This window comes from Chrysemys picta, chromosome 1 (assembly GCF_011386835.1).
Source record: "Chrysemys picta bellii isolate R12L10 chromosome 1, ASM1138683v2, whole genome shotgun sequence".
In the NCBI taxonomy this organism is placed as follows: Eukaryota; Metazoa; Chordata; order Testudines; family Emydidae; genus Chrysemys; species Chrysemys picta.
Window position 1 is genome coordinate 50,198,789 of NC_088791.1, and position 24,278 is coordinate 50,223,066.

The 24,278-nt window shown below is 40.8% G+C and overlaps 1 protein-coding gene across 1 annotated transcript in view; it reads left to right on the plus strand.

Moving 5' to 3' along the window:
• Positions 1 to 11,130: 11,130 nt before the first annotated feature.
• Positions 11,131 to 24,278, plus strand: part of PPP1R3A (protein phosphatase 1 regulatory subunit 3A) — a 41,717-nt gene continuing 28,569 nt past the window's right edge. Inside the window, exon 1 of the mRNA XM_005303146.4 lies at positions 11,131 to 12,000. Within this exon, the coding sequence (XP_005303203.2) occupies positions 11,207 to 12,000 (794 nt within the window). The 5' untranslated portion in view covers positions 11,131 to 11,206. The remainder of the gene's footprint in view (positions 12,001 to 24,278) is intronic.

Here is a 24,278-nt window from a genome sequence, read left to right on the forward strand (position 1 = left end):
GCAACATCCATTCTGTGCACTGAATGAGGCAGGGGTCATGTTGAAATAAAGTATATATAATGTATATAACGACTATCACATGCATATGCACAAGGATGCCAAATTAAGATGCATAAGAAATCTTAATTTTGGCATTTCCTATCATTTGAGTGCTTGACTTTGCAATCTTAATAGAATTCTTCTAACTTAGTTTTTTGTGTATAATTTCCTAGTTTTTTTAAAAAAGGAAACTGAAAAAAACAGAAATTCCATCATGTGCCAGCACATTGACACCAGTCTGGATCATCCGCAGACTTAGAACTTTTAGATCCACCAAACAGACATCTGTCATTTGAGTTAATGGAGTAATTCATTGCAGTAGTAGGTTGTCATTCTCTATCTGGACCAGCAGTAGAGGGGCATGGGACACTATGTCAGTGGGTTTCACTGATATTTGCTGACAGCAGAGGAATGGTGAGACTCAGAAATCTTGGATTCCATTCTAGGCTCTGGAAGGGAGTGTGTTCTACTGGGCACAGACTCTTCCGTCAATTCCCCCAAAGGAATTTCCATTCCTTCTCTCCAATCCCCTCCAATCTGCCCTTATCCAAGTCATATCTCTTCCCCACCCTATGGTTCCTCATTCCAGCCTCATTCTCCTCACCTAGCCAGTCCCAATCTGCACATCTCAGCCATCTCATTCTAAGAACTCTTGCCCAGCACATTCTAGGATTACCCCATCAAACTCTTATCCAAGTGTATCCCCTCCCCCCACTCCCAGTCCCAGTTTCCTTGCCCAGCCATTCCCAGTTTTTGCCCATGACTCCCAGTCCCAGTCCCAGTCTCTGCCCTACACATTCAATCTCAATCTCTGCTCCAGGGGACCAGTCCCAGGCTACTTGTCATCCGGTCACAGTCTCCCCTTCCACCCCAATTCTCAGTTTCAGTTTCCCTCTCCCCAACCTGGCAAGCCTCCAGTCCCAGTTTCCGTCCACCACACTTATGGAAAGTGCAGGAGAGACAGTCCCCCTGCTTTCAATTCAGATGCCTAGACCTAGCCCCCTCCCCCCCATGACCTGCAGCAGCCCAGAGGTACAATTGCAGGGAAACCCCTGATCATCCCTAGGTTGGCACATGCTCAATTCACATGGAATCTTTGGGACATTTGGGGACTAAGTTCTAACTCTCTATTGAGTATGTGCAAACTGATTTTTCAAAGGTTTATAACTTCATCAAATTTGGGCAGATTTTCACAAGGACGGCAAAAGGCACATCGTTGACAAAAAGGCTTCTCTCTGCCAAATTTTAAGTCCCTGCTCCAAAGCATGAGGTTGCTAGAGATTTAAAAAAAAAAGTTGCCAAAATTCTTTAACATGGGCAAAACAGTGCATTTTTCCTAGCTTCATTCTCAGAAATAGCTGAAACCAGTTTGGCTGACATTTTCCATATAAATTCAGCCTGAAACAGACACCAGCTTGGAAAATTTCAGCCTGAACAAGTAAGGTATGGCAAAGTTATAAGCAAGGAAAACAGGCTCTTATAATTGGAAGTGTCGAGCAACGTTGATAACAGGCAGTGCTCCTATCTCCGTCTATAATGTAGGTTGATTAATTTCAGTTTTTATACTTAGAAACTATTTCAGACACATTAAGTACATGGTGGTCTAAGGTATATTGCTGGAATATATTGTAACTATTTTACAATACACATTGCTAAGTAGATGTAAATAGTTTATTAAGTAAAAGTAAATGAGTGATTTAGATGGTCATTAACATATTTCAGGTATCAACTGAGAAAAATATTCACACAATCCCATGCAAAATTGCTTCTTATTTTGGTAAACAATATTATTATTCAGGTGACATTATAAAAAAGTGTAAATGTTGTAATTTAAACAGGTTACACACAATTAATGGCTAAGCTATTAATTACTTTAAAAGGTTATACAATATATAGTTGTGGGTTTGAGAACCAAAGTCAAAATGTAAAAGCTCTTTCAAATAAAAATTAAATTGAAATAATGTTTTGATTGTGAAAAAGTTTATTCATCTGGATATTTATAAAAAGAAAAGCAAGTAGAAATGCCAGTAATAAAGACCTGTATAAATGTATGGTGCCTGTCAAACATAATCTGCCAGACCATAAATAATATAAAGCGAGTCTTGCCTAACAATATCAAATACAATTTTCAGAAGGGTAATTCATGCAGTATTTTAAAATGTATGTGATAATTATAGCATTTCAGAAATATCAGCAATGGGGAAGGGGATATATGGTAATATTTATTACTATACATGATTTTTTTAGTAAATGTAAGCATATTACATACATCCATGTATATTGGCATCAGTTTAAAAAAGCATGGCATTATATAACAATATTACTGGTATAGGGCAATTCTAGTTTAGTTCTGTTGAGTGATCAGTCATATTTGATTTACTCTTATGCTTTATAGGCTATACAACACCAATGATGTACAAGTAGAAATTTTTTTTAAAGCGCACTAATTGTTATAATTGCAAAAGCTAATACTCTAGTTCATAATCATTGCTAATCATTGGCTTATGTAACTAGGTAAGATTCTCTCTCTCTCCACACACACACACACACACACACACACACACACACACACACACACACACACCCCATTATATATTATGGCATTATATCTATATAAATGTTCATTAATACAGCTGCCTTTGAAATTACTGCACTTCAAGTGCAAGTGACATTCTTTCTGGTACTCACAAGTGTGGCTGAATGCTTAACTTTTCTGCTGACTGTCAGAGGAGAAAAAAATGGAATTAGGGAATGACTGTTGAACATTTAGAAAAATATTCTGCTGTGTAGCTGATGAAGTATGTAATCCATAGAACCAATCCATATAATTCCCCTTTGGTTCATCAAACTGTATCAGAGGTGAAAACTTTCCTATACTGAAACCATAATTAACATTCCACTTTTGATATTCATGTGCAAAATACAGACTGTCAGCATAAAGCATTTTCCAAACAGGGTTCAGAAAATAGGAATGTGTTCGGTAAAGTGAACTTGGTGCTAAACAGGAACAATTTTGCCATGGCATGAAGTAATTCATAGAGAGATAATCCTTTTGACGCCCTCGCTTTCGTGTTCTTCGGTGTTGCTTAAAGTCCCCATGAACAAAATCATTTAAGTTTGCTGGGTGGATGCTCCAGTAATTTCCTTTCCCATCCTCACATCTTCCCACTTTGATAAAACAATCATTTAGTGAAAGGTTATGTCTCACACTGTTTCTCCAACCTTGATCTTTGTTCCTGTAGTAAGGAAAATTATCCTCAATATACTTGTAAATTGCAGCTAAATTCAGCTTATTTGTAGGGGAGGAGAGAATTGCCTTTGCAATTAAGGCTACGTAAGATAAAGGTGGTTTTTCCAGAAAGCCTTCTTTATTCCTGTTGGTGGAAAGACAATTGTTGGTCCACAATTCAGAACTGGAAGGGTTGGATGGAAATCCAGGAACCAGTTGTAATTCTTTTTCTCCTCCCATTTTACAGGTGTCTTTAATTCCATCATTGTTTTCAAGACTACTGTCAGTCATTATAGTAGTGTGACGGTTACCTTAAGATTCCTGGTATTTTACCATAAGAACTTAATGAGAGAATTTGTTCATTGAAGCTAAACTGCAGCAGAAGTAAATGTTAGGCACTAAATGTGCTGCTGTATCTCATTCAGATTCCTATTTTATACTGTGTTAAGTCAACATCCTAAACAATGAAAACAGAACTGCCTATATTTACAAAAATCAAGGTACAAATCGTAGCTGAATGAAAAAAAATGCAAAATAATTATAATACGTTAAGTATGAAGATAAATAGACCATGGTGTTAGCCTTTCACTTCATTATGATCTGGGAAAACACCCTTCAGTGTTCCCCATTGAAACCTAATGATTAATGAAAAAATGATTGTGGTTAGATAGCATTGTGAAAAGATTGAACCCTTCACTGATATGCAGAACAAATTGAAATCAACACATTGGTTTCTGTGTTCTACACTAGTCAAATATGTTGTATGTAGTACAATAAATGTTTGTTTTGCTCACTAAAAGGAAGTACTGTATGAAATGAAACATGGTGTCATATTCTGTAGCTGCACATTACCTACTATACATGAAATTGAATTAAAGCACAACTCTTTATTCTTAATTCTCTGGGCCCAATTGTGTAACTGTTCCTCAAGTTGAGTAGTACTTACTCATGTGATTGGTCCCACTTACCCCAGGAACTACTTGTGTGAGAAAGTACCACTCAGAGTAAGTAGGCATTGCACTGTAGGGCCCGCAGAACATACAGTACAGCGTGAACTGTATCATTACATTAAGAGCCAATTTAGGGCATTCTGATATCTGATACCACGAAGGATAGGCTTGTGAATGTCACTTCATGTAATCTGAGCATCTGGGGAAGTTCACTACATAGTCTCCAGTATGTTTTATAATTAAAAAAAAAAGCAGGTGAAGCATTACAAGAGTTTGAAGAAACGTGATCTTCAGAGGAACACGTCCTTGTGATTACTTTTAAGCATTTAAAAGGTTTGTCCTCTATTTGGGCATTTCCTGTGCTCAGATATGTGTTTCCAATAGAAAACAATGATTCTATGGAGACAGCTGTGAGGATCATTCCTGTGAGGCGGGAGCTCCTGGCATTTTGAGGGTTCTGTGGGCTCTGAAAAACCCTTCCTCCAGGTAATAACTCTGGCAACCAATGATTAAAAAGAGTCCTCAGAATATTAAGGCTGCTGATGCTAATGCTTCAGACCCTGTGCAATCCCATTGGCTGCCCAGGCTATGACCGTGTTCCCAACCTACAATGAATAAACCTCATTTCACATTTTCAGGTTTTCTGGGTTGTTAGCATTAGCAGCTCAAATTTGTGGGTAGCTGTAAAAACACCCAAATTAGGACTGTTTGGGTGAAAGGGATATGGGCAGGCCCTGGCTCGGAATCAATTTGTGCATGAATTAACTCAAATTGTAAGTATCACTGGATCACCCACCTACCCTCCGCAACCACTTATAAGCGAATTGAAGTCACAGTCACTAGGGAAAAAGGAGCCAAGTACTGTCTGTGGGCAAGATCATGCCATTTAGTTGGAGCCCATTCTAAGGAGCAATGCAGAGTCACATTGCCCCTCAAGAGCTCTTGCATGTGGTTTTCTGGGTGCAGCTTGCTACCTGCCTGCCTAAAATGCTACTCATGATATGTACTTGATGGAGGACAGTTTAGGTGTTGTACAACTATGGGAAACAGGGGTGGCCACGGATACTTTTTGAGCATCCAGTACAATAAAGGGTCTGTACTGGCAAACACAACAAACATAACCTAGAGGTATCACTTCATCATTGTCGAGGAACTGAGGACCGCGTTGACAAAGTCAAAATACCACAAGGATTGACCCCGACAACCTGATCTGACACATTTACTCTGTTGCTGATGCTACAGTCCCTCAGAGTGGCACAACACTGTGGATTATCGGTCTTCTGAATGCACCAGCCTTTATCTCAATTAGTCATTGGAACCCACTGTTTTTAAATCCACATACATTACCAGAATACAATGCTGAAGTTCAGGGGTGCCCAACCTACGGCCCATGGGCCATACACGGCCCACCAAAGCATTTCATAAGGCCCAGGGCTGGCTTCAATACAATATACTAGCGGGTGTTTTATCGTCATGTTTACATCATTTTAGTTTACACAAGTGTGTAAATAGACCATACTGTATATAGAAACAATCAATCTAAATACATCTGAAACAATCTGAATTTATAATATAAATCAATACAGGTGACTTTAGATATTATTAAAATATGTAGAATCTGTTTGGCCCACACAAAGTTGTGCTTGGGTTTATGTGGTCCTCCTATGTAACAAGGTTGGGCACCACTGCTATATTGAATAGGTCTCAGTGCATCCCGCATTTTTTGTGCCAATGATGCAGTGTCAGCTTCTTTCTTGTCCTGCTCAATCATAGAGCTGTGTCTTCATAGATCATGGGAATGACCTGGGTCAGACTGGCATCATCCCCATTGACGAACCTTGTAAGTTAATGGATGTTACACAGAGTCTCTGTTAGTGGTCACTCCGTGCCAAGCGCAGGCTGCTGTTTTCTGGGTTGGAGTGGAGCTGTGCCAGTAGAAATTCTGGATGACTATGTGCTGTTCATAGTATTAGTTGATTATTTGGCAGGTAGAATTCCACTGTGTCACCATCTCCTGCTTCATGCTATGGCAGAGATGTTGATGCTTCATTAAGAAGTCAACATGCAACAGAAAACTGTCTGACATGGCTGCAACGCTCTCAGGCAATGGTGAGAATAGTCTTCACTTGCTCATTATCTTGGACAAACTTCTTCACCTCTAGGTTGAAGTAGTGCATAAAGCAGGGTCAACGTGTGAGAAACTGCTGTCACAGCCTTCATTCTTCATATTTGGCCCATTGTCTGAGGCCATGAACCAAGGAGAGAGAAAGGATGTTGTAAGCTCGTTGGGAGAGGGACCATCTTTTCATTCTGTGTTTGAATAGCACAATGCGGTCCTGGTCCATGATTAGGGTTACTTGGTGCTTGGTAATACAAATAAATAAGAATCTTCTGTGACAGTATCGATTTTTTCCAATCTGTAGCTAACAGCAGGTTGCTCCTCAAACACACATAGGGGCATGGTGGTGTGCTGATACATATTATTGTTATCAATGCATTGTCTAAAGTGCTGATAGAACATTGGTAGCTGCCATCATTGCATCAACACATCCTAACCAAGAAGAGGAAAATCTCAGACTAACTCAGATAATGCTTTAGCCAAAGACTAATAGGTATGGCAAGAAGAAAGTTATCATACAATTATGTAATGGGCATGGGGTGGATTAGCTGAATTGGATTTTGTTGTAATTTGCTATAAATGGAATTTTCTTGAAAAGATAGCCTTGGTGAATACTGGGACAGTAATGGGCAATTCTACTCTGACAAGTGACTGTGTAAGAATGGGGCTCTCTCACGCAGTTGATTTGCTCCTTGTGACAAAAACCTGGTATCAGTGCAGTCAATGGGAGTTTTGTTATTGATTGCAATGTGTTGTGTGTATTCAGAATATCTCCTTGCTTTAGTGACAAATATATATACTACTTTTATTATTAAAATATTTTTACTATTTCTGTTAGCATTGTAAAACCAGCACAGGTTTCAGAGAATGAACTGGTTTCTATGCTGGTTCACAGAGATCAATAGAACTGATACCCAATTGGCCACTGCAAGTCTAAATTCTCTGCAGCTCCATTGAGATCCTCAGAGTCTGTAACTGAGGGCAGAATATAAAGATAGCAAGAGTTGCACAGATACAACTTTGCTCTTACAGCCTTTATTAACTTGTTTCTCTTAAAATCACTGTTTATGAGGCCAGAATATTTTGGCAGAACACAGATGAACATGATGTGTGCATTCTTTCTTTAGACCAAAGACTTAAAAAAACAATGATTTCAGGATATTCCTCAGGGTATGCCAAGACCCTGTTTTCTAAACCTTTTTGGCCTTTTAACCATCTCTCCTCCAGCTTTTATGACCATCCAGCAACTGTCTGAGGTAGTCTGTTCTTCATGGAGAAACCATTCCTATAGTCTCACCCTACTCCACCTATTACTTAGGCTTCATACTCTGGGTTGAACTGGACTGAGGTGAATGCAATTTTTCTAGCGCACTGGGGAACATACTGTTTGACCAGGGTTCCTGCTGCTCATCATCAGTTGGCCTGACGTCCTCTCTTGTGGCTTTAATAAAGTTGCTTCCATGAGGCCCCTCCTGGAATGCTCACTGCACAGTTTGTTGTGCTGGAGAAGCTGGTCCCTGTACTGCTGTGAAAGCTTTGCTGGGACGTGTTAATTTTTACAGTAATCCCTGTGACGAACTGGGACTGTTCTTACTGTGGTCTTTGAATGCTGACAGGGGAGTGTGGCTAGGATAGTCTGCATTGGGGGATGGGAGACTGACCGAGGGAGAATACCTGAGCATGTAACATGAGAACCCAGGAAGGGGTTAGAGGCCAGGTGACATCTTTGCCCGGGAAACTGAACAAAGGCTGTGGGAGGGGTCGCTGAAGGCAGAGTTTCAGGAGCTGGCTGGGGAGCTGGCTGGGAGGCAGATGGGGCTTTGACCTCCCAAGGGGGCTAGGGCGCCCTGGGAGCCCAAGATGGACCTAACCGAGGGGGGTCCTGTTGTCTGTGCCTGCAAGACCTGTCTTGGACTGTATTCCTGTCGTCTAAATAAACCTTCTGCTTTACTGGCTGGCTGAGAGTCATGGTGAATCACAGGAAGCCGGGGGTGCAGGGCCTTGTGTCCCCCCACACTCCGTGACAATCCCGTTCCTGGCCCAATTGCTTTTAGTGGTTAGAATATTGCTTAACTAGCATTTAAGAATATACAGAAACTGTTTAAATCTTAATTCAGCATTTGAATTTAATAATATGCAAAGGTAGATAAAAAAGGGAAGCTGGAGAAGGAGGGCCCAGGCAAGTTGCGCCAGGAAAATGGTTTGAAAATACCTTCGGTGCAATCCAGAGGGGAAATAAACTGCTCCTCAGTTCAGAAGTGCTGTCTCTCTTTAAATCAAGACTAAAAGTAATCCCCAAGCAGGGATTGTTTTGATAGGATGAATTCCACAAGTGGTAGGGTAGTTTCAGAACCACAGACTAATCCCATTCAGTTAAAACACTGACATGACTGATGTTATTTGGGTTTGGAAAAGTTTTGCCCTCCAATGTCTATTTCTGTTTTCCAGAAGGAACTGAAGAGAACAAATACTAATTGCAAATAAAAGTTTGACCTATGCTGACAAGAGCATAGAAATCCAGACATGAGGATGATGCTTTTTACTTAAAGCTCCTTGTAATGCAAAGTTACTTGTCATGTAATGTAACACTCTTTGCACTGGCAGAGTTGGCCAAGACAGTCTAGCAGAGGGCCTGATTCAGTGCCCACTGAAGTCAATGTAAAGATTCCCATTTACTCTTTGGGCATTGGTGCAGACCCAGACAGAGTATTTTTTTCTGAATTAATAGGCTGAACTCCCCCACCTCCAAGTCTATCTCTACTCAGGCTTCCCTATAGTCTAGCAAGAGTTTCAGCCTTCGCAGTTTTTGGTAACCTTCTGCTTACTCACCTCAGTCCTTCCTTTTTATCTAGCCCATCCCTTCCCACCTTGTGGCCTGCCTGCCAGAGAGTTCACCAGGGAGTTAATCCCTCTCTGCAAGCTATTGGGTCTCTGGAAACTTTCAAAAAGGCTTTCATAACAAATAAAAGGGGGAAATTGCAGTATGCAACAGAAAAGGACCAAATCATTACAGTAGTACTGCTGTAAGTAAGCTCTAGTGGTTTATACCATTACTATTGGAATATTTTCATAGATTATCTAGGTGAAGGGGGTGTGAGACAGCCACAATTTACCACAGGCCTCACATGACCCAAATTGCACAGAGTCAAAATGGCCCAGGGCATGTAGCTGTCAGGATATAGGATTGCTGCAGCTATGCACTGCTTTTGCTCCTCATAAGCAAGGGCGGAAGAGAACTGCTGTCATGTGAGAACTTACCTAGGGAGAGAAGATGGTGGCTGCTCCTGTGGGACCCCAAAAGGCTCCCATCAGAGATCTCCCTCCTCTCTATCTTCAGCATGTGGTCACCACTTCTCTGCAGGCCTATGCTGCACAGATCTCCTGTCTTGTGTGCAGAGGCTCTCTAAGCAGCATCTCCTCCCTTGTTACAGAGCATGTTAGCCCCCTTATTAAAAAGTATTCTACACTTTTTTTTTAAATAAAGGGAAGCACTGCTTATATGTGCCCTGTCACAAGAGGACGTATTAACTGAGATACAGTGACAACAGGGGAGTAGGGAGGCATAACAGCAATGGATGAGACAATGGCAGAGGTGAGAATAGTGGAGAAATAGCAAACAGGAATGGAGATGCACTCACAGTGTGGGAGGCAGTATCATCAGAAAAGGGGGCTCATGGGAAAGAGAGTGACATTGGGGCAATAGGGGAAGACAGTTAGTAGATATGGATAGGGAAACAGTGGTGTTGCCAGGTCATGGCCTTTGCCTCCTGATCAGTGTAACATTGTACGTTTCTACGTACAGAGTGCCTTGAAAGTGATATCCAAATGCTGACTGATTAATGGCTCATTTCTGGCATTTAGCCACGATCCCATGCTGAGGGTGATGCAGAGCCATTTAACTCCAGTGGGAGCACTGGGAGGCATTCTGCAGAAAAGGTGGAGGGAGCAATACCCCTTTAAGGGGTGAAGCACACTTCCTTCCACCTCCCTGGCTGGCCTGCATGGGGGTGGTGATTCTGGATAGCTGCATAAGGAGGCAGGGGTCCTTGTTTCCATATCCATGCAGGTGAATAAGGGCTAGCTACAAATTAGCCCTAAAAGATCTTATAGCGTAACCAGTAGTTAATAAACAGATATAATTACAGTGATGCCTCACAACTTGATCTCCAGTTTAGTCACTAATACTTTTAACTGCATTCTGGGTTCATTTGAATGTATATTATTATGGCTGTATTAAAATTGGCAAATGTTTCTGATGACAAGATCCTGATGTAAATGGGCATAGCTCCAGAATCTGGCCCAGTGAATTCACATGGTATAGAATCAGGACAGAATTTGGTTCTCTGTGTCCCTTGCATTTTTGTATTTGGACACAATGTAAATAATATCCTTGAGAAGTAAAGTCAAAATTATGCATAGTAAAGAAAACATTTTGTTGACAGAACATACATCCCAATGGGACATTTATGGCTTTACATATGTGCTATGTTATACATTTGCTTTACAATGTAAACTGATTGTATAAAAATATCTATATTATCACATTTTGACAATGCAAAGAAGTCCAATTTTTAAATGTTACCTTTGTGCTTTGCCTGTAGATGCTTCCTTAAAAAAACAAAACAAAACAAAAAAAGTCAATGCATTATTTAAAACTAACGTCTGAAATTGTAACACTAATGCTATCAGATTTAAGGCCTTTGGAGAAGAGTCCAACATAGTTTACACACCACTGCACCTATTAATAGACCTGACTCCCTTTTCTTTCAATGTCAACCGTAACATTAATCCTTGTTTTAAATCATAGTGTCTCAAATATCAGCTGCCACTAGTTGCAGAGTTCTCTTTCAGTTTATATCAGAGAGCCCAATGGAGTCTTTTGAAGAACCCAGTCAGATTAGAAGGGATAACTTATTAGAAGTTCCTGCTTTAAATGACTCCCTTTCAGAAGATGAAGATATTAAAGGTACCCTTAAGCCTCGTTTCTCCCCCCTTCCCCGAAGGCGTAATTCTGCTTCTTCAGAAGACATGGAACCAGAACCCCCATCTACCATTGCAAGAAAAGTTTCATTTGCTGATGCATTCGGCTTTGATCTTGTGTCTGTTAAAGAGTTTAATACCTGGGACGTTCCAATCATATCACAAAATGATGACTTAGAAGTTAAAGTTTTAACTGCGGAGGAATATTTTCTCTCTCCACTGTTTATATTACCTGCATCACAAGAAGACCTTTTGCAAAAAGTGCGTGTACAGAAAGTACTGCTAGAGTCAATTGAATTCCTACCTGGGATAACATGTATGAAGGGCATTATTCGAGTTCTAAATGTATCTTTTGAAAAGTTGATATATGTGAGAATGTCACTGGATGACTGGCTAACTTACTATGACATCTTAGCAGAATATGTGCCTAATTCTTGTGATGGTGAAACTGACCAGTTCTTCTTTAAGATTTCATTGGTTCCTCCTTATCAGAGAAATGGAGCTAAAGTTGAGTTCTGTATACGTTATGAGACATCTGTTGGTACATTCTGGGCAAACAACGATGACAAAAATTACATACTACTCTGTCATAAGAAAGAAACTGTGCAGGAGCTGGATGATGCATCTCACGAAGAGGCTACTGACAAATACATCAAAGGTTGCTTAAAGACAACGCCAAGCAGGTGAGGTGACTTCTTACTAGTTTTCACTAGTTTTCAAAGTCCTCAAATACAACAGTCACTATTTAAAAGTCAGCATTTTGTCAACAATAATCACACAGTATCTGAGGGGTAGCTGTGTTAGTCTGGATCTGTAAAAAGCGAAGTGGGTATTCACCCACGAAAGCTTATGCTCCAATACGTCTGTTAGTCTATAAGGTGCCACAGGACTTTGTCGCTTTTTAATAATCACACAGTTGTATCTGAAACACCAGTTTTTCCATATTCGAGAAAAGAGAATAATTGGTAACTTTGTGGTATCTGCTGTTTAATGCTGACTTTTTAACTGCAACCATTAAGCTTTGCTTCCACTTGTTGTCCAGGATTACTAAAACCATTCTGCTCAAGAACTGTTTTCAGTAAAGCACATACTTATTTAATACAATTGTGTTAAGCCATGAGGTCAAATGTTATTATTACTAAATATGCCACATTTGCTGTTGGTTGGGAAGGTAAATGTGGGTTCTGCAGCTACATGAAGTAATAAAAATTAAGGGGTAAACACTGATTTTAATCTCTACAGCACAGAATTACAATTAACATCAGTGGGAATTTGGCTGCACACTGAGGTGGGTTTATAGTCCCAAAAATTTTAAATTCAGTTCTTTGGCATATCAAAAACCTTTCTAAAGCAAAAAATATCCCCAGATTTTTTTATGATTTATGTCACAATAGGTGTGTACTGTGAATTCATATGGAATTTTCTAAATGTCATTACTGAAAACAAAAACCAGTAATGGTGTTTCAGGAAGCTAATAACTCAGGGAAGGGACTTGTTTCACTCAGAGCAGCTGGAACAATCTTCTCTGTCATTGGCTGGGCTATGCCACAGGCGGCCTGTAGTGAGATCTTCTTCCCCGCAGTGATGGATGTTTCTATGGGCACTGAAAAAATCCTAAACAGGCGAGAATACAAAGGAGATTAACAGTGGCATACAAAAAAATAGACAAATACAGGCACATTAAAATAAGGCTTATCATGCAAATCTGTTGGTTTATTTTAAAACAATGTCTGCAGATATGTACTATAGTAACTAGAAAGCAAAAAGTTAATGGTTAAATTATGACTTAAACCCACAAACTCAAGGAAATTCAGAAATATATCTGCACTTCTGGATTCCTATTTTCTATTTAACTCAACCTGTTATACATAAATTAAGCAGCACATGTATGGGCTCTGCTCCCGCTCCCGTTGAAGTCAAAGGCAAAACTCCCATTGCATGATCAAGCCCATGGAGCCCAATCCTGCAGTTTTTGCTCAGGCACCATCCCAGTAGAAATCAATGGGAATGTTACTTGACCGAGGACAGCAGAATCAGGACCATGTTTTGTCTACAGTTCTCTCTGCAATATCAAGGCACAACAGGTGAATTAATGATGAATTTTCAGCCTTAATTTTCTGTGTAACTTCTCAGTCAGACAATGCTATTTTACATTTGTGGTTTTAAATGCATATGTCCTATACTTCCCAGTCTGAGCAAAAGTGAAGGGCAGGATACCCGTACCCCAACTGCAACAGAGGCTGGAGGTGCAGGGAGAAAGAAGTCAGTTGAGGACCCTAACCCTGCAGATTGCTGCCAGACTTGAAGGGCAATACCTCTTCTATCTCTGTTACCCAACTGCTGTGATGAGCATCTACCACTCCCAGTTGTTCGCAATAACTGAATGGAAGAGCATGCAATGGGACTTAATGGTGCTGCAGGCATTAATTCTCTGAGTTCTCCTATGGCTTGCCTAGAATCAGGGTATGGGAAAGAAGCATACCATGCTATGGATTCTCCCTGCCATCCCTTTATATGCTAACTTCTGACATGGGGTCAGACAGAAGAATGAAAAATAAGAAAAGAGGTAACATCCCATTTAGCCACCTTCCCCTCCAAAATGCCCCATGTGACTTCCATTATGGATTTGTTCCCTCCCATACCATGCAGCAGGGAACCACAGGGGATGTATGTTTTTGTGGTAATATAAATAAAAGTCCTGCTGCCTCAGTCACATGAAGGTCCCTTTGCATGACATCAGCAAATTGCATTGACACCCACTTTAAATACCAGAGCAGCGTAAAGAGGCCTTAGTGCAAATAAAAGCACTCTCAAAGGATCTATAGAATCTGTCTTAAAAATTCTCTCTGGTCCCTGAGAGACTGTGTGGGCCTGAATCTAATGTCACATCAGTGTGAATCCATGGACTTCAGGAGAATTACAATGTTCACTGGTGTGAGATCAGATTCGGGCTCTCTGGCTCCAAAAGCACTATTACTTACAGTGCATGCAGTACGTCCATAGCTAAGGGTTATTGATACCTAGTCATGAAAACAGGGAGTTTTAAATGTTAAATCTCATCTAATGTGATTAGAGTGTTTTTTCTATCAGACAGACACCAAGGCCAAATCAATAAGAACATCTGGTCAACATTTTTGAAAATCAGGGCATTTACTCAGGTACCTACATATGGACTAACAGATGCTTAACGTTAGGGACAAATTTTAAAAGTCTTTAAATCTCATCTCAAAACATGGATAATTTGCCTGACGGATCATGCATCTTTCAGATACATAAGTATTTAAGAACTTTTTAAGAAAGGGATTTTTAACCAGATAGGTTTACCAACTGTGGGCCAAACCCTGCTTGCCTAATGCAGTGACTTCAGCGTAAACTACTTGTGAGAATAAGAAGAAAAGGATAGCATGCACTGTCAGAAATAAGTTACCGAGGATACACAATCGTGGCCCATCTTGTCACTTTATGGGACTACTCACATGAGTCAGGACTATTTGAGTCAGGGCAGGAATGGGCGGCCCTGCAACATCATTATTTTTAAGAAACTGGACCCCTCAACTTGGGCTCAACATACCATAATTTCATAATGAAAACTGAACCTCTTGACTTATAAAAATTGAAAAGCACCGGGGTGTGATTATCAGAAACACACAAGTGCTTTTGAAAATCCTGGCACAATACTATTCCTCCCCCCACACACACTTCTGTACCTAAACATGGCTAAACAGATCTGTTCTAAACTTTTTGCCTTCCTCTGTATCCTTCCATGCTGAGATTCAATCAAACATGAATTTTAATATCTGATGTATAACACCTTTCAAAAACTGTATCAGAATTGACAGTATAATATGTAGAAAAATGTCTTGCTATAATAGGATGCTTTTACAAGCCTCAGAAATCATTTATATTCAATGGAGTTTTGAATAGTTCAAAAACTGATTCAACGGAGTTTTTATAATGCACGTTATTTGCTTTTTATTTGTTGGCCTGTTTGAGATTGTGCATTTGCCTTACAAAGTCCCATAAGTATACAAGTCACAGAAAGGGGAAAAGAATATTAAACTCAAACTAATTACATTCTAGCATTTAATAATTTGAAGGTCAGCATTTAGAAAAGAGAACAGTTGGAAAATGCATATGATTTGAATCACATGCATCCTAACAGATTAACAAATATAGCATTGTATAAGCAATAGTTGAAGTGAAAATTGACAAATTCTGCCACTCACTCAGGTATCTTAACTCCATTTTTCTTAAATAGAAGGTGATTTCCTACTAGTTCCATTAGACTGTACCTAAGAAAATTGTCTGTAATACATAGTATCTGATGAGCTGTGGAAACACTTTCAGTAAGGCACAATTTGTATTATATTTCAACAAGGCACAGACAATGAATCTGAACTATGGCCCTTGGTCCTAGAGTTTCATATATGATTGTGTTGTGGATTGATGCTAATACTGTCTTTGGTCATTATTTGCCTGAAGTCGTTGGAACAGTGGTAGCAAGCATATGAGAGATGTGGCTGATTGGCATAAATATTATGCCAAGAAACAGATATGGAAACAGTTGGAGTACATGTAAGCATCAATGCAGTGTAATTCATGATGGCAGTGTGTGCACATTTGGCTCCCTACCCTCTTTGAAATGGCTGGTGGATACTATTATTTTTAACATGACTGCTAGAGAGATCACCCACTTGCTTCTCTCGCTCTTTCCCCAAAATGGTACTTTCTAAATTGATGGTGCAGTTCAATAAGCTGATTGGTTGGTTTCGTGCTTTCTTTCCTAGATGTAGATTCTTAATTGTTTTATTGTAGCATTCTTCAAGAGTTAATACATCAATTGACTTTTCTCTGTGGACTGTCTGAAGTGATGCTAGTTTGAAACAGAAACAAAAATAAGGACAAAGTTTAGGGTGAAGGCTATGTTATACGTAGTGAATAGGTGAAAGTTTAAAGGGTCAGATTTGATGGTCCATTTTGTCCATTTTGAGTTGCATAAGTGCAGAGTGGCCTTAAAGCTGCTGTTGATAGCTGGTGGAGAGTCTTCCTGCACAACTGTCTGCTGGTGGGCAGCTAGCAGAAGGTGCTCTGCTGGCTTCTGCTCCAGCTGCTCCCCACTCCTGGCAGAAGTGAAAGAAGGCGGCATATTGGGGACATAACGTGGTAGAGCTCCCCGGTGCCCAATCCTCTGCTGGCATAAGGTCCCTGAGGGCCGATGTTGTTTCTTTGCAGCTCTAGCCTGTGCCAGGGTCAGACAGTACTGAATCAATGAGCTCCAACCAATTCCCTGTGTCTTTGCCTCCCCATCTGAGTGTGGCTGGGAGCGAGAGGAGAATCAAGGCTGGAAGAACCTGAGAACTACTCTAGAGCATGTTTGCTCCAGGAGTGTTGGTACAATGACAAGATGCCATATATAAAAGAAGGGGTTTAAATTATGTTTTCTTTTTAATCTTTGCTTTTGATTATTGTACATCACAATCAGAAAGAGGGAAACAGTGAGTGAAAAAGGTATTAAAACATGAGCTTCCTGCTTTGTGTACAGCTGTTTAATCTCAAGGTTGTTATGGAAAATCTTAAATCGTAAGTGTACACCTCGGTCAACATACAGACATGGGGATTTGACTAAAGCTTATTACTATTATTAGGGAATGACTATATTCACATTTCTTATCATGACAGCAGCTGTTCCCTACTGCTGTTAGAGCAGCCTGTCCATTCACAAGGAGCCAGCTGAAAGAGCAGCATTACTGCTGTTGTCAAGCCAGCCCTGATGTTCCCAGCTTGCTCTCTATATTCTTCCTACCACTACAGGTCAAAATCTGTGGAGGGCAGTTCCCACAGCTAGAGTGGTCATGCCTCCAGTAAGAGTGATGATAACATGCTCCTGGAGCCCAGTCTTGCCCCCATTAAAGTCTATGATAGTCAGAGCCTACAGTTCCATCATGCCCTGGTGGTGAGTCTTCCTGCACAACTGTCTGCTGGTGGGCAGCTAGCAGAAGGTGCTCTGCTGGCTTCTGCTAGCTGGAATTCACTCCTTGCCACACAATTGTGCTCATGCATCCAAGGTTTCATTTAAAAAAAATGCTATTTCTAGCTCTCATGGTTTTGAAGCAAACCTTGAAAATGTGAAACAAGTGCAAAACACTGCAGTGTTGCCTTCCTGAGTCTGCAGATAGCCTGAAACAATATATCTGAGAGCTGTTCATTTTAGCAGAAAAATCTAGCTAATATGCCTACACCACTGTCCCAAATAGGTTCCTAAGCCTTCTCAAGTACCAAAACGACCAATGTCCAACTACCTACCTGCCAAAACTTGCAGCTTCCACCCCCATGCATGCCAGGTTTGTATAATTTTTGGTGGTGCCCAGAATGGGTCCAAGCAGAGCCGTCTCGTCCATAGGACAGACTGGGGCAACTGCCCTAGGCCCTGCGTTTTGGGGGCCCCGCACTTCAGGGGGACGTGGGGTCGGGGTGGCCTGTGGGGTTAATGGCACCAGCAGAAGTGAGCAACTGAGACCCAGCCCGCCCCGCTCCGCTCTGCCCCGACGGCTCACGGCATCACTTGGGGGAAGGGCCGGAAGCCGGAAAGAGGTGGGGCGGGATCTTGGGGGAAGGGGTAGAATGGAGATGGGGAGAGGGCGGAGCAGGGGCAGGCTGGGGCCGGGTCACTTGCTGCTGCCAGCCCAGAGCTGTTCTGTCCATAGGATGGACTAGGGCAACTGCCCCGGGCCCTGTGATTTGCGGGGCCCTGTGCGTCAGGAGGACGTGGGGTCCAGGGCAGCCTGGGGAATTAGTGGGGGGCCTGGCTCCAGCAGCTGCAAGTGACCCCTGTTCTGCCCCCTCCCCGCCCCATTTCCACCCCTTCCCCCAAGCCCCCACCCCTACTTCATCTCTTTCCGGCTTCCACCCCCTCCCCTGAGTGACGATGGGAGCTGGCGGAGTGGAGTAAAGCGGGGTGGATGGGACTGGGTCACTCGCTGCTGCCGGCACCAGGCCCCCCGCTAACTCCCCAGGCCGCCCTGGACCCCGCATCCCCCTGAAGTGTGGGGCCCCCCAAAGCACGGTAAGCCCATACATTGGTGGAGCCGGGCCCATGTTCCTAAATATGGATGGAGCATGGACACCAAGGGCCCATATAACTCACTGCTTACCTCCACCCTGACAACTTTTATTTTGAAATTTGGCATCGTCATTACAAAAGTTTGCAGCATATTCAAAACTGAAGTCTGGGGATAGAAAAATTAATGTAATGAACCAACAAAATAAACAACATATCGCTAAGGGCTACAGTACTGACTGCTATTCATTTTCATATATAATTGTAAACCTATTTTTGGTCTGCTTCTATAATGACCACACCATCTCCATCAGGATAGACTTTCTTTTTAGGTTTGGGTAATTGGTACTGTAAAGTATGAGAAATATTGGTCATGGTGGAGCTTGCTTGTGTGAAACTTGATTAAAAAAGACAGGTGTTTTGCAATTTGACTATCTTTTCTCAACCATACCGATTTTATTACTTAAGTGGCCAAATCACCTAACTTAGTTCTTTGTACATTATTTATTTTTAATTTTACATTTAGGCATGTTGAACTGTTTAAGTGTGTGAGACTCTTCTGCAGCCACTATAATTTCATTGGCTTCTTTAGGTGATATCACTATATTGACATTTATAATAACTATGGGCCTGATCCTGCAACATCCACATGAGTAACTTTATGCATCTGGGTAGTCCCTTTGAACTTCATGGGACTTCTCATGTGTGTAAGTGTTTGCAGAACTATGGCCTGTGTCTGCAAGCTTTCATGCCACTGCTTAAGGATTTTAGGACAAATGGAAATATACTGCTGAAATGAACGGTTGTACTCCATTGTTCATTGTCTCTATTGTCTGTCAAAGTCCGTTTGCCCACTGAACTAACATCATAATGAACATTTCAATATTGTCTTCGACCCACCATTCATGTGCGGTTCATAAATGTTCTTTAAATACAGTCTCAAAAAACTGGAAAGTTGTCATTATTTCAAATCCAGCCTAGTTCAGTTCTAATCAAAAATTATTAGTAACCTGATGGCTGTTCAGTGAACTGTTTTATGGTCTCAGTCCAGTTGTCAGCTGGGAAGTGTCCACATCACAAGTTATATTTTTCTGTATCTATGAGTAAACATTTAAAGTGTCTAAAATTTGTTTACATGAAACACAGCCTGGCAGCATGAGAGACAGATTTAATTAGTGGGTTTGTTACTAGAGTCACTCTAGCTGTTTATTCTGATGAAGAATTTTGAGTCATGATCCAGCCACAGCCTTCTGGCTCTGAAGCTGAAGACAATAGATTTCAATTGCTTTGAAATAATTACTGAAGGCTAACCACATATAATTTTTAAACATAAAACTTGGATTCCCCTGCCAAATAGAAGAAGGGAAAAATAAGTAAAATAGGCACTTTAACAGCTAAATACGGCCCATGTCCTGGGATGAGGGAAGGGGAAAGACAGCTACAAAAATGAGAACAAGCAGCCATGTCTGTGCTAGGAATGGCTATCTAGTCCATAATCCTTCAGTGGCACACAAGAAAATGTTGGGTGATGTGGCTGGCTAAGGTGTCAATGCCCAATAGGGGCATGGTTTTCTGGATACCTCTAGCTGGTGTATGTCCTCAGCTGCAAGAACCAGCTGACTTTGTGACTAGAGCAGGGCAAGAAACAGTTTTCTTGTCTTGGAGAGTTTGTTTCCTTTCCTGAATTGGGATAACAAAGCAAAATCTCAAAAATGTTAGTGAATCAACAACTCCCCCTCCCCAACAAAAAAATTGGGGGCAAGTCAACATTTTGTTTTGATTTCGATCATATATATATCTTATGTATTCGGTAAATTTCAAAATGAATAATCATCATGAACCAAAACAAAACAAAACATCCAACACTGTTTTTTTTTTCATTTTGAACATGTCATAATAGGATGTTTTGACAATTCTCAATCTTTTCTTTCCAAAATTTCTTTGAGATGAGAAGTTTGTTGAAACAGATACTTTCCCACAAACAGTTTCAGTTTTGACAAATCACCATTTTGCAATGGGGAAAAAAAGAAAAGCTTTTTCTTGAAAAACTCCCCACCAACTCTAATGACCAATTATTTGTCCGTGGTGCCTGCTGACAGCAGTAGCAAAGAGTACTGTGCCAGACTGCTGCATTCAATGCTGCCCTGCACCACTAGGACTTCTTGTGAATTAGACACAAGAGTCAGAACCTCTGCTCCCCTTTGCTATGCAGGCTGTTGGGTGCATAGGCAGGTATTTGGACGTAAAATATCAGAGTTTACAATGGTCCTTGTGGCAAAGTTCCTGAAAATGAGTGTATTAAACTTTCCTGTTCTTATTTTCTATTAGCATAAGAGAACAATTGGCACAAATCTCCTTAGTCTCCTAGCTTTTTTAATAGATATATTGATAGATATCTCATATTTGCCTTCTCTTTTTAATTCTAGTGATGCAAGAAAGATAAAAATCACTCCTTGTATTGATCATATCTTGGTATTTTTTTGCACATTCAGAGCCTTATTCAACCCATACCTGCTTCCAAGTTTCTACTGCATGCAAGCTTTCTAAGTCTCCCATGCACCAAAGTCAGGGAACTGTCCTCAGGTAGTCCCCACTCACAAGCGGCAGAATAGGGCTTTATATGGTCACCAATTGTGACTCCTTCACAAGGACACTATCTGTCTCTGTCTCACCTGACTGCCATCTATCTATCTATGGTTTCTCTATGGCACATGTCACCTTCTTACAGAAGTGGCTTGGTATACTGCAGAGATAAGGTGAGTGAGGTAATATCTTTTATTGGACCAACTTCTGATGGTGAGAGAGAAACAAGCTTTCGAGCAACACACAGAGCTCTGGAAATGTCTGGAGAAAGCAAAAAAGTTTCTCAATACCTCTCCTGATATGGTAGCAGAGGGCTGTTTTTTTTCTAGTTAACAGTGCAGGAAATGCTTTAAAGGAAGTCACTTAGTCTGAAACCTTCTCTCTGTCTGACTTCTCCAAAATAGATTGAACATGATAGAGGTGAAGGAGCCTGATGGATAAGAGGATAAAAACCCCACAATGGCATTCAGGAAGGACAAGAGAATGGGACCCTCACACCCCTTCCCAATCCCTTGCCACAACAGCAATTTGAGGTTGAGCCCGTACTCTCTCCTTGTCCAATGGGAGTCAGAGGTCCACTACCTTGTTCAGTGATCTGGGAAAGAGACACCTCTTTCACTCTCATACCAAGGTTAAAAAACTAACAACGTTCCTGAAATTTAACCACTGACTCAACCTTCTCCTTCTCTGCAACTATACAAGGGGAGAGCACACATCTTCAACAGATGGACTGGGGACAGGCACACTGGTAACAAGAAATAGTATTGCTAATTTACAAGGTTCCTTAACATAATCCCTCAGCAGCTTTGTTATGCCTGTCTTTTTTTAGTATTCCCCTTGCCCACCATGCAGACCTTGTCTCTGCAGAAGTTAGCCCATGGTATGAGTGACTGAAGTTGGTTTCTGAGAGTTCTGTGTACCAAAGAGCAGTGTAACATGTCTTCAGGATTAGGTTCTTTATATTATTCTTCTGCAGCTATCTCCATAATGCTCCATATCTTAATGCTCTATGACTGTGCTACAGTGATATCTGGTAAGATACGGAGTTACCATATATATGGCTAGTCTAGCTTCATTCAAGATATGAGCAATACACTGCCTGCATCTTTTCAAAAGCATCATAACTCTACGATGAGCCATAAAAATTAGAGATGGACCATGCTAAGGTTAAAAATTTAGGTCTGAGACTAGTTCCAGGCTAGGATTCAGGTTTGGATTTGATGGTTCCAAAGTCTCCAACTTAGAAAGCTTTGTGACTTCATAGACATATACTACATTTTATAGATTGCACAGGATTGCCACTTAAACTCAAGCTCTTTTATAATGAGCTAGAAAATAAAGCCTTATTTCCAGGGACTATGTTTGCTTTGGGGCTATAATTATTTGTATCCCCAACCTGGCCAAGGCACTTTATTCTGTGCCATCTATCTTCCCATTTCAATCATAAACTAAAACTTAAAAAAAGAAGAAAATATTAGCAATTGGAAGCAATAATCCCCCAGGAAGCACTATCCCAAATAATCTTTATCAAAAATAGGTTTATTACAAAGATTGCCTGAACCCTATTGGATAGTATCTATTCAGCAAAAACATTCAATTCCCTCACAGCTGCTCCCTGGATCAATTGGCCCTCATAATATTATTCATCATTGTTGTATATTCCTCTTACATACAGTATCTCCACCTAGTCATTTGCTACCAGACTTTCTTTCTAATCTCTCCTTGTTTGGAAACCAATAATAATATTTTTGCCCTTTTATGGACCTTTTCTGGTTTCACCTCCTAGTTTGAGATGAGGCAACCAAAAGTGGGAAACACATTCAAAGTGGTTTATATAATCTTATAATTTATTCACTCTACATATGGGAATAGTCAGCTGTAGACTCCCTATGACTGTGTATCTTGTTTGATTGATTGATTTTTGTGCAGATTTAATGCCTGTGAAAGAAACCGAATCGACTCTCCTGGATACTGAAGTCCTCTAGTCACAGAACTGGAAGCAATGCAAGCTTCCTCTCACTGCCTTAGCAGTCTATCTCCACCCTGATTTAGTCCTTTGCTGACGAGTCAGTCAGTCTCCATACCCGTTCAGTCCTTGTCCTCTATGCTATGACTGTCAACATGGAAGCTAATTAGTGGCAGTTGTTTTGTTTGTTTGGTGATATCTGTCCACTAAGAATTAGACTGAGGCTCCTCTGAGACTATTGGTAGTTGAAGGTAATGTAATAATGTTATGCTTATAAGATGCACACGGGACCTTTTTCAGGGGAAAAGGCAATACGCCATGTTTATTGGAGATACAACAATTAGCATATGCATTCAATCACACACACACACACACACACTGTCCTGCCAATCGATGTTATAGTTACCAGTCCAGAGTCTGGATCAATCTAGTGGCCAGCTAGGTTGATCACGAGTAGAGAGGAGCCGGGTTAGTTGGTCGCGACACGATGCTTTGGGGAAGTCTTGGCAGGACAAAGCCAAAGTTTCATGGCAAAGTAGCCTGTTTATATAGTGATTTTCCTTCATTAGGACCAATGAGTTTTGCGCCGTCATGCTGTAATCAATTGTCATTTGATGAGTGCTTGTTTTCTTAAATTGTTCTTCTCATCCTTTATCTTGTTCTTTCATCAGTCTCTCAGGGAGTTACCCAGGCTGGTTTTGATCACAGCTATCTTGTCCCCATTGATGGATGCCTGCCACATCTTTTAGCGTCGTCAATCTGCCCTCCTCTGACATCTCAATAGGGGCGTGTTGCAATCTCCTGGCGCCTTTACATCCGTCCTTGATTCCTCCCTAGAACATCTGGTCCAGTGATGGCCTTCACACTTATCTTCTAACACACACATTCCTCATTCACACACAAAATAGGATTGATTTACTTAAAGCATTTGAACATGAACATCAAATTGCAATGCAGGAGAAAACAATCATTGCATTCTTTTACTTATTTCAAAATGCTAAACCTAGTGGTGACCCTAAAGGTCTATTACTGCCTTGAAATCAGCTTCAGACATAAGATTCTGGCTAATGCATCTTTACCAATGGCACACTAGGCCATTCCTTTCTGCTTTCAGAAAGAGTGGCTGACAGAATATGGTCAAATCATATCATACATCAATACATTTAATACATCCTATGTTATTATTCTTTATCCTTCATTCTAAATTATACAAAATACATAAAACATAAAATCCTAGTACTACAATAAGTCTCTGGAAAAGCAATCTTGCAATAAGGTATCAAATTTTACATATGACTTCAGTGTCATAGAATCTCCACTAATGGCACAAAATTTTTACCTTTTAACACTGTATT